Source organism: Apostichopus japonicus, chromosome 14, assembly GCF_037975245.1.
Source record: "Apostichopus japonicus isolate 1M-3 chromosome 14, ASM3797524v1, whole genome shotgun sequence".
Taxonomy (NCBI): Eukaryota; Metazoa; Echinodermata; class Holothuroidea; order Aspidochirotida; family Stichopodidae; genus Apostichopus; species Apostichopus japonicus.
Genome location: NC_092574.1, coordinates 16,951,461 through 16,963,461, shown reverse-complemented (window position 1 = coordinate 16,963,461; position 12,001 = coordinate 16,951,461). Strand labels below are relative to the sequence as shown.

Genomic DNA, 12,001 nt, shown 5'->3' with positions numbered 1-12,001 from the left:
CAAAACATTCCCACATTACTGATCAAATTTGAGAGACATAATCAACCACAAGATTAAAGATATTTACGTAAATGAAAGGAAAGTGTTTGAAGGAGATTTTCTGCAGGAACATTAAAGATCACCTTTATGTTACAAGCACATCCAACAACTCATTCAAGGCACTTGAGCAAAACTCTACAATGCGAAGGAGTTACTAATCTACAATGAATTTATTGCTAATATATATTCCTAACACATTTCCTACATGCTCGCTTTAATGAATATTCATAGAAAGTCTTATGATTTACACAGAAAATGTGTTTAATACTGTTGTACAAAATATTACCAAACCTTAATAAACGGGTTCGACTCTAAATTTACAAAGTAGCAAGTAGTAGTTTTGTTTTAAGAGTATTACCAGGTGTGTTGTATTGTAATGTAGAATGAATTCAATGTAGTATAATTAAAGGTGTACCACAGCTTGCAACAGTAGTCCTGATATGATCATGTTTTCCTCCATTAACTGCGCAGTTATTACTGGACAATTAGTGCCATAATAGGACCGGTAGTACCCAACACTGCCAGGCACAGGATAAAGTTACAATCTCTTACTGAAACTTTGGAACTGTTTTGTTTGCTTAAAAGCTAGCAAATTTATTCAGTCATTCAAATCGGGCAAGTTAGATCTCTTGAGGTAACGATCACAAACTCAAGTGGGTGCAATCTTCCTCAGCAATTAGCTATGTTACACCTGACTGTGTAAATAACTAAACAATACCACAAATGTGTGTACCAATGTAGGCTGAACAAATTAGGTTTTGGCAGCAAGGTAGTTAGGCAGGTTGTTAATTGTTTCACTGCCTTTATCTGAAGAGTCAGTGCAAATTAATAATTTTTTAATGTTTCTATTGTTTTACATTTTCAAACTGTATAACAATACATGTTGATTGAACGGCCACATAGTTTATTATCTTTTAAAAATTATACACGTTTTGCATACATATGCACAGATGTATATATGTATGTATGGAAGCTCCTAATCTGGACTGAAATATAGTGTAAAGTTTGCTTTGTTGAACTTTACACATTAGACACAGTCTAACACATTACCATGAAAAAGTATTTTAAGCTATGGGGTGTATTGTTGGCTGAGAGTTTACAATTTTAGGCACTTGTTAAAACAAAGCCAGTGCTTAAAATATCTACAGACCTGGCTGAATGTCAAGTTCCCATTGGAATTTCCTGAATAACAACACACATTATTTGCTGGGAACAGCCCAATAAACAATGATAATATTCGGTATAATACCTTGCTAATGTTAGGGTACGAAAATCACCGCGAGTTTTGTACTGACGAATGTTACTTGACTTCTTATGTGTTTGTGTTAGCTCCTAATGCCTACAGGCAAAATGCAAAATCCATAGGAAGATTTCTGTTTTCCGTTTTCTTGAGTTGGTAGCTATCATGTTTGGTCCAATAATACATATAGTAATATAGTTTGCTTTGTATTATCTACTCTTATTCATGGGAAAACAATATGAGGAAACCCCGCTAAATCCAAATGTGCACATTGTCCTATTGACACTGTTCGTTCATTTGTGTGATACCATTTGTGTGATACCATTTGTGTGATACCATTTGTCCTCACCAAGTACTGTACATATAAGTAGTGCCTTTGGGGTTTTCAAGTGTTATACCATGGAGCTATAAACCTGGTTTATAGCTCCATGGTTATACTATTAGGCCTACAGTATATAGTAAAAAATACCTTTAGTGCAGCGTTTCCCTAACTTTATCCCCCCACGAACCCCCTGTGGATGTCAGAGCTGTCCACGAACCCCCAACTTTTCGAGACACGATCTGAGTCATTATTATACTATAATACGCATTTCAGTGCTTCGTTAAAGATTAACTTCATAGTGTAATCTTATAGAGTTTGTCAATAGGTACGACTTTTGTCAAATTATATGATATATCAAATTTTAGTTCAACAAAAAGTACTTTAGTTTTGACTTTCAGAAACGTCTCGCGAACCCCTGGGATGGACTCACGCACCCCCTGGGGGGATTCATGCACCCCAGTTAAGGAACCCTTGCTTTAGTGGTTATACAGTACTATGCCAGCCCAGCAGTGATTTGCATGGCAAATACATAACTGCATCCTATATAGTAAGATAGTATGCCATACTGTAGATGTTAAACAAAGGCCATAAAGGTTCAACTGTTTAGTGTGTATTGGACTGAAGCTTTCTGGGAATTTTGTATTCAGGTGAGCTTCTAATACCACTGTTATCCTCAATCAACATCACAATGACCATGAATTTTCTGTACAACTGGAAATGAAATTTGTGAGGGTGATGAAGAAGTGAGTAATACTGTGTTGAAGCTTGTACAGTACTGTTTAGGGGCAGAAATAATGTGTACTGGGCGGGGAATTATCCATCAGAAAAATCAGGGCCACCTCACCTACCCCCCACCCCCACCCCTCCCCTCACTGGTAGACAGAGTATGACAACAATTCCTAGTGTACCATACAGGATATGTAACATGTATATAGTACAATAACATGAACAACCTAAACCTTGAACAATTCTTCAACATCATTGCAACAGTTGAAAATTTAGCACCATTTTGCATCAACTGTAATCACTTCCTTATCACAAAGTTCTCAAATGGGAGGAGAACCCCCCCCCCTTAAATCCCTTCCTTGATGACATATCATCTTTGCCCTAGCCCCTCTCCCTCTCCCTTGCATCTTTGCATATATTCTCCTTTCATGATGGTGGTGCTTAATTTTTCCTCCCAAACTCACAGTGACCATGCAGTTACAGCTACAACTGGTAATGAACTTTGTGGGAATTGAACTAAAGTAACTGTACTTGTAAAGGTTGTACTGTAGTGTTAACTGTTACTTTCTCATTTCATGCTGGTGACGGTTTATCGTTTTCCTTTTGATATCATATTTACCGTGAAGTCACCCGTACAGTATTATGAACCTTCTGTACAGTTTGACATACGTAGTTAAAGCCTGCAGTACGGCTGTATTACTATCAGTTCGTGAAAGTGGTCATAGTTTATTCCCTCCCATGTCGCTGTCGGAAAGCACCACCAAATAGCATCCCCTTAAATTTTATTTCCTTGTTTATTATCACTTTTTTCCTATCTTATTTCATTCTATCCATTATTTTCATTTTATTTCAAGAAAGAAAGAAACAATTAATAACAAGGTTGAAATCTGATATGATGCCAGAGAAAATTAAAACACTGGGTTTTGCAAAGAAATGCTTTCGAATTTTTTCCGTTTTCTGATCTAGCGAGAAAAGATCATCACAAGTGAGACTGATCAGGTTACTACGGTAACTGTACCATCAAGTTTATCAGGTTACTACGGTACTGTACCATCAAGTTTGTCGACATACAATAATTCATAAAGCACTTTCTTCCAAGTAGGCATTTTCTGTAGAACATCGGTCGATGTTAAAAAAAAAAAATCAATATTCCTTATTTCTTTCTTCTTTTTTTATCGCCTTTCTAATCATGCAATATTCAATCCAAGAATCGCTTCTGTGTAACATGCATATTTACTGCACTCCTAATACCTGTCTGGACTCTACTGCTGCACCTTCCCATCTACCAACAGTAGCCTAATAACCGGTAAAATATTAGCACTGCGCCCTCTTGACCCTCCTCGGGCACCTTTTGCCTTTTCCGTAAATATTCTACATTTTCCGCAAATGCTTTTGAAAGAACACAGAAATTAAAATTAGCTCAAAAACACGATCTGACATGTAGGTTCACATGAGTGCAAGGGACGGACCCTCAGTGATCGTCTTAAATCAGCAGCGGTCAAACCATGAAAATTGTGTTTGCATCCTTACGGAATAATTAAACCTATTAGCTCTCTGGTTTTCATGCACTTGGTGCTTTTATAGAATTTTTCAACACGTTACTCCATAATTTCTCGCAGATGGAGTCAAGGAAGAAATCCCAGAAACGTCACACCTTGAATCGACAGGGAGAGGAGGGCATCATAACGCTACCTCTACCAAGGGTAGCACTTCTTCGTTGGATGGAGAAGAACAGAGCTGTCAACTAAGGGTCACTGGTATGACCTGTTCATCATGTGTGGCTCTCATTGAAGGGAAAATCAGCAAAAGAAAAGGTAAACCTGAGATTAAATTATGTTAATGGCAGACTTGTTGTAGTTATAGTAAATGTACTGTACTTTTGTAACTTAAACGCCGGGTTGCAATGAGATTCAGTTCCCACAATCTTCTTAATGATATTTATTAACCCTGTCACTTTTGAACACATTGTGCTGTTGTTTTTTTGTTGTTTATTGTTTACATTCTGGGCCCTGAACCCCCTGGAGTTATACCACTGAGTACAATATATGCTTAGATAGACAGCTCTCAATGTGGTACAATGTAATGAGCAGGTGCTTGATTAGCCAAGCTTACAGTAGTTGTGGTAAAGGTTAAACTAAAAAATATCATTAAAGTTACCTGCAGGCTGTAACATTTCTGGGAAATCCATATCTACCATGTTTACATGATTTACTGATTTCTTTGAATATCCATATTTTTGTCGGTTTTATTTCCCAATAAAATATGCAGGTATCTGCAACATCACAGTGTCATTGATGGCTCAGAAAGCAGATGTGACCTTTGACACTTGTCACCTGACTCCTAGTGAAGTAGCTGTGATGATTAAAGATCTGGGGTTTGAAGCAGAAGTGCTCCTAGAATCTACCAAAGCAGCTCGCGATGGAATCATAGACCTACATGTGAGTTTGTATTGAGGTTGGGGATAGTAGCAATGTGCAAACCATAACAAGATGGTAATAATGTAATACTTCTATGTGTTACAGTTCATCTCCTTCAAAAAAAGGGGGGAATGGAGGTACTTTGTAGAATATTGATCAATTTCCTGTGAATTGCAAATGTGGACATAATGCAGATTTATTTCTGGTATGACTTGTGTTTTGTAATTATGCAAAGTTATTAATATTGGTATTATTATACTGATATTTGTTGTCATGAACACTGAATATCCTTTATGTGGCCTGCTGCCTTTCTCTATCTTCTGAAATTTTGAGAAATTGAAATATTTATTTATCCCTAACTGCCATAACATGCCATAAACATGAGACAAAAAAGAAAAATGTTTTAAGTTAATTGTGAATGAAGTATTCAATAGTCCAGAGTATGTGTTTGAATTATGCAGACAATATTTAGATGTGTTTGAAAAAAAAAAATATTTAAACAGGTTAGGTCTGTGTTGCAGACATCTTGCAGAGGAAGGGAAGGTTGCAAATATTTTAACAGGAATTCAGGAATCAGTCTCAATAGAAAAGCAAGACTACTTATCGAGATGTTGTGGAAGTTATCAATCTTAAATTGTTGTCTAAACTTTATCAGCGTAAGCTATCGTCGACAAATTTAGGAGGTGCTCTCTGTATTGATCATCTTAACTGCTGTTTATATTATGCAGGGAATTCCCTTCCAGTACACTTTGAATAAATCAGTCTGGTGATTTCTTTTCCATTTCCTTCTTTAAGTTCTATAAACTAGGTTTTTCCCAAAGGGAACTTTGCAGTGTTCCATCAGGATACATGAATATTAGACTAATGGGTCCATCTGAATTGCGAACAAATTTTATACAGTAAATTTCATAATTGCTTTTATCGGGAGACATACACAATTGTTTTTAAGGCAAGGAGAAAAAAAACTTTTATCGGCTGAATGTACTGTAGTTTTCAAATTTCACAAAATGAGTTGAATTTAGCATAGTTATTACAGTAGTAGAATGTGTGTATAGAACTGGTATGGTAAAGGGTAATTACTTTCTACATATGTTGTAAGCATACTCAGCAGGTAGCGAGATTTTTTTTCCCAGCGCGGTAAAGGCCATCATTTGCATACCTCGCTGCTCATTGGCTGCAGTCTTGCACTGTTGATGCTGGGAAGTTCTTGCTTACGCTATGCGTGTGTGTATGTACATGAACATATACACGTGCAAGCAGTGGATCGTGATTCGCATACACGTACTGTATGAACTGGCCACTGTGTTGAGACAACGTTGTTAAGAAATTTGTTAAAATGTTTTTTCTTTGCTTTTGCGCGGACTTGTTTGTGTATATTTACATCCATAAGTTCGTAAAACAATACTGCGACCATGGACTGTGAGTGTACACGTCTCATTGTAGATGACTGTCCTTCTTTGAAGGTAATGATTACTTAGGTTGATGATCCAAAACTGAAAAGCCAATATATCGAATTAGTTAGTTTTAACGAGGGTGAAGCTTCGAAGTGATGGTGGAACTTGTTGTACATGGTACTGCTATGGGCAATGTACGCAGATAAGTACCAGGCGTCTGATTGCTTCAAAACTGTTTAAAAACATTGAACAGCTTGACCGTTTCTGGTTGACTATTAACTTGGGATGCTTTTAATCTTTAAACTGATAGACTCTTAATTCTGAGCATAGACATTGATTTGAATTTCAAATTCATGACCCTTTGAAACGGTTTATTATGACCCTTTGGCACGGTTTTCAGATAATGTACTACGAAATCTAGGCCTAGTATTTATTCATGCATGTTAGTGGTACCACTGCCACTGTGGATTATAGTTATTGAACACAGAAATTGTCTTACGTTTATATTATATGGTGCTTTTTTTGTATCATCTTCAAACTGTTCCGGTTTGATTTAACTTCTTTCAATTTGCAGCAACAGAGTTGTGCGATACATAACCACAGACCCTCTACACCCGTGGCATAAGACACCGACAAATATATTACCTCTACTCAAACGCGTACCATTGTACATTCTGCTGCTAGACTGTTTTCTTTTTATTTGAGTGTAGCAAAGTGGCCTTGTGAAATGTGGTATGTGATGAACGATTCAGTGCATCAGCTGCTAGTTGATATTGCAATGAATCTTATGTATACCGACCCCAGCCAATGAGAAGCGAGGTATGCAAATGATGGCCTTTACCGCGCTGGGAAAAAAAATCTCGCCAGCAGGTAGGACTGTGTAGCACAAAATATAAGTAGGGCTTGGAAGAAAGTACAGTAACTGCGTGGATGAGAAACGTACAAATTTATTACTCCAAAGGTTTGACTGCAAACTAACCATGATTAAGTTTCACATGTAGGATAAGTCAAGAAATTGCATCTTCTTTTCTTACCTCTTTAGATTACTGGGATGACTTGTGCATCCTGTGTGAACTTAATAGAGTCCACTCTGACCAAAAAGCCAGGTATACTCAAGGCATCGGTCGCCCTGGCAACAAGCAGAGGTCACTTTGAATTTGATCCTGATGTCATTGGTCCACGAAATATCATTCAACTCGTAGAGGTAAGCTCATAATACAAAAGCAATTGAAGTGAAAGTTATTAGATCCATCACTGAGACAGTTTTGAAATTGTTTGTGGATTAAGTGTTGTTGATAAGAATTTCCAAAATTCAAAGATGGGCTTCTTTTCTCATTTCTTCATTCAGAGGATTTTGATGATCTTTAATAGTTTTTCACACACTTTTTAATGCTACTTAGCAAAGTTTCTATGCCAAAAGTGGACAGAAATAGTGGAATTCATGTCGTTTTGCTGTAGTAGCAGATTTTCACCAACAGATGACGTTTTGTCTAGATGTGTTGCCAATCCTGGTCTTGTCTGCAATATTATATTTATTGCCTAAGACATGAGCACATTATATGCTGTCAGTTGGAGAGTTTTGCTGTCACAGTAGATTCTGAAGCATGAGTAAGCCAGTTTCAGTTAATCCACTAGATTAATGTCTGCATGTTTATAGTCTAAAAATGTTAGGGAATAAATGCTTTCAATGCAGATGTATCTGGCCTAGCCTAATTTCCAAAATAAGAATGAAAGAGAAACACAATTGTTTGTTACTTTGTTGTTTGGATAGTTACCACCTGAAGTTCTAAACTAATCACAATAACAAAAGGAAATTTTAAGAAATCCCACAGAAATAGCTAGTTTTAAAATAATTTGGTTTTTTATATTTAAAATGAAAAAATTCTATACCATTTGAGCTTCTCTTTTGAACCAAGTTAGAGTGTTAAAACCATTGTCAGAATCTATCCACTCTTTGAACCTTTGCTTGATGCTTTGTTACTCGTGATTTTTTACCATTTTGAAATTGTTGATTTTCTATTTGTGACCATTTTTGCCTTTAAAATCTTTAACCCTAGTTTCCCCCCATTTCTAAGTTTGAAATTTTTATTGATGTTAACTGAATTTGGTATGCTGAAACTGAATGCACCTCATGGATCAGAGGGAGTTTATCAAAGCTTTCTTACTGAATAACGCAGTAGACAAGTAACATGGGTAAAAAGGGTATTTGTAGGTCTTAATAAGGGGAAGTACAATGAGGACTGTTTAATATTTAGACTATTTAATATTTTAACGATCATTATTATGCTGACTGCTTAAGTTTCCCCTGGTAACACCTGTTGATATGGTGAGTCACACCTTATTGTAGACCGTTTCATTCTCTGACCATATGGCATCTTTTAAATGAGTCGATGGTTCTGTTAATGCTCACGTTTATATTTTACATGTATTATAGATAAAAAATTGAGGATGATTATAGTTAGTTCTTTTTGAGAACAAAGCACCCTCAAAAAAATTCAATAATACTCCTGACTTGTTGCAAATAGTTGTATTATATAGAAGTACCTGCCTACATAAACTACTGAAACATCTCAGTCACTCTCTTTCTCTCTCTCTCTTCTTCACCCAGAATATTGGATTTAATGCAAGACTGCTCACTGCAGAGCAGACAAGACATTCTTCTGTAGATCATACTGCAACCATTAGACAGTAAGATAACTTTATTTCAGATGTGCCACTTCCTCATACCCCTCCCCTCCCCCTCCCCTCCCCTCGCACACACACCTCCCTTTCCTTCCCTTTATTCTTGTGGCACATGAAAAAGTGTTAACCATAAGTCATCGATCAAATATTTTTCATATTAGTGCAGATATACTGAATATTTATATTTTATATTCTCTAAAGCAGGGTTTGGTTCTTGTTTCTTTATATGTAGTTACATAAGTTGAGGATATGTTAGGATGATGTTCTACACACAAGCATTCACCATTGCTAGTATATATCCCATTCATCCTTATATAGTTTCGCCAATATGGAGATGGTATTGACTTTTTTCCTCCCACTAATTTTAAAAATTTGTTCATTCGATTACATCTTGTTGTATATTAGTTAAAAGAAGTAATATATTTATTTAATCCACCAGTGGTACGAAATACATCAAGAGATTCTAACAACGATTCAAATTTTGAAAGAAAGTTACAAAGTTGTTGAAAATAGTACAAGAGTAAAACTTGAGTACAAAATTAGAAAATTCTTTACTAAAAATTACAAACGAGTACAAAAGTTAGCCGAAGAATGAGGATTTAGAATTTATGTTTAAAATATCACAGTCAGTTTTCTATTGTCCATTTACTCATAGCCACAAGTCTTTTGTGATCTCAAATGGAATATTTCTTTCCTGATTTGAATCGCTCTTGAGCAGTAAATATCGTCTCCCTTTAATTACTCAGATGGCGAAGGTCTTTCTTCATTTCGGTTACATTTGGTTTCCCTGTCATTATGATTCTTATTTATGGTATCTTTGGAGAGAGAGAGCAAACCACTGTTATTCCTGGACTTTCCCTTCAGAATCTACTTCTCTTTGCTTGCTGTACCCCTATACAGGTGAGTGTAAACTGCAAGTATTTATTCTATACTTTGGCAGGTAGCTGTAGTATAGTACACCCACTATGCTGATGAGAGTGACATGCAAGCATGTAAGTTTGTGTACAACTATTCGAAAATGGTGTCCTCCATTAGTTTATGTATTGAAGCAAAGATGCAAGTTTGGCAATAGTTGTGTGATGAAGACATCGTTTCACTGTAAGTGACAATGTGGCAGTGATAAACCAGTAGGAGCAAATTTATAATCAGATTGGATGGTGGATTGTCTGATAAGTTAAACTTTCGGCAACACATTGGATCAATAAAATATGACAAGATTTATTTCGCTCCTCGCTGACCTGTCTCCCTACAACCTAAGCACCCTCGTTCTACCTTGCCTAGAATGTCCTGGTAACACTGTGCGCCCTCCATGACCGGCCCCTCCGGTCAATGCCCTTCCCGATGTTAAAGAATGCAAAATTTTGCCTTGAAGTAGCTGATTATTCAAGAGAAAGTTGTTTTGTGTACTGGGTGAAAGAAATGACTCTTTCAGTCTCTGCTGAATCTCAATAATACAGTCAAAATCCCTGCATTACTTCCCACTAAGGTATTGCATGGCTACACACCCCTCACTGTGTTATACGTTCCGGTTTTTTGAAAATACTCCCATCATTCTTTTTCACTTCCTTGACAAATATTACTGTTTTTTACTTTAATATTAGTCAAGACCATCTGCTTTCTGAACAAAGAAAGTTCGCTTTATGCTGAGCTGTAAATTTAACCCCTAAAAGCCGATCAGAAAGTGGCAACATCATCTAATTGTGCTCATTAGGCAAACCAATCGAATCAAAGATGATTTTGCAACAATATTTTCCATTTTTGCTACCTTTTCCAGTTTGTTGCTGGCAAATACTTCTACATTCAAGCCTACAAGTCTTTAAAACATGGTGCAGCTAACATGGATGTCCTCATCGTCATGGCAACCTCTGTGGCCTACCTTTACTCGGTGACTGTTGTGTTAATTGCCATATTCAGTAGAGCTGCAGAAAGCCCGATGACTTTCTTTGATGAACCTCCAATGTTGTATATATTTGTCACCTTGGGAAGATGGCTGGAGCATTTAGCAAAGGTAAGAGTCAGTAAAGGGTAACAAGAAGTAGAAGTTCACAAATGAGAGCTCAGAAACTCCCAGCTGCATAGTTTGGTCTCTTGCTGAGATATACTGAAGTCTTCTCATGGTTTAGTTTCTAAACTATATGTGATGTCACCATCAAATAGTTTGTTTGTTTGTTTGTTTTTGTTTTCTCATATTTTGGCTTTTCTTGCAAAAACTGAAATGATTACATAACTGTCTTGACAATGTGGAAACTAAAAATTAGATTAAGAAATTACAAACAGTTTGCAAAGAGCAAATAACGTTTAGTTAGAACGTGGATTAGAACCAGTGACCTTCGGAGTGTTCCTCTGCTCCACCAACTGAGCTCTCTCCAACCCTCGTTGGCAATCGTTAATGGCTTCAAATGATTAGATCATTTTGAAGATTAACATCATGAAAGTAAACCTGATATTCAGTGTAATGGAGACAATTTCAAGATCATTTAACACTGTTTGGAAGCTCCGGTTGCTGAGGCAAAAGAAAGAGAAAAACAAAGTCAGAAGGCTTGAAGTCTTCTTGGTCATCTGTGGTAGCTCAGATTATGGTAACAAGCTTGTGACACTGATGGGGCATGCACTGGAGTTTAAAAGGTAATGTAAGTACTGAAATGTGACTAGGTAATTCTTTCATAAGTTGCTCTGTATGTCAGCTTCAAGTTATTTACCAGTTGTTTATAAATATTATTTACTTCCTGTTACATTGGTGTAGGGGAAGACGTCAGAGGCGCTCTCTAAGTTGATTTCTCTGCAATCGACGGAAGCAACGCTGGTAACGGTGGATGAAGACGGAACCTTTGGGACGGAGGAGATGATATCCGTGGAGCTGCTGCAGAAAGGCGACGTAGTAAAAGTATTCCCGGGAGAAAAGATCCCCGTAGACGGGAAGGTGATAGAGGGAACATCGAACGTGGATGAATCTCTGATCACGGGAGAATCCTTACCTGTCGTCAAGAAGAAAGGTGAGTAAATTGAAGAGGAGGTGAAGGAGAAGGAAACGGGAGGGGGATCAGTATGGAGAGGATTGGGGTGGGATATTAAAGAAGGTAGTCCTGAGTACAGGAGAATCAGTACTTGGAGTGAAAAACAAAAGAATCACAACAAAAGAACCAATACTTGTAATAAAAAGAAAGTGTCAATTTGTTTAAGA

At 36.9% G+C, this 12,001-nt stretch overlaps 1 protein-coding gene across 2 annotated transcripts in view; it reads left to right on the top strand.

The window, feature by feature from the left end:
- Positions 1–12,001, top strand: part of LOC139980361 (copper-transporting ATPase 1-like) — a 34,393-nt gene that overhangs the window by 6,801 nt on the left and 15,591 nt on the right. For both annotated transcript variants that reach the window (XM_071991982.1, XM_071991983.1), the window contains 7 exons: positions 3,947–4,141; positions 4,596–4,765; positions 7,181–7,342; positions 8,747–8,826; positions 9,567–9,720; positions 10,595–10,828; positions 11,564–11,813. In XM_071991982.1, coding sequence (XP_071848083.1) covers positions 3,947–4,141; positions 4,596–4,765; positions 7,181–7,342; positions 8,747–8,826; positions 9,567–9,720; positions 10,595–10,828; positions 11,564–11,813 — 1,245 coding nt within the window. The remainder of the gene's footprint in view (positions 1–3,946; positions 4,142–4,595; positions 4,766–7,180; positions 7,343–8,746; positions 8,827–9,566; positions 9,721–10,594; positions 10,829–11,563; positions 11,814–12,001) is intronic.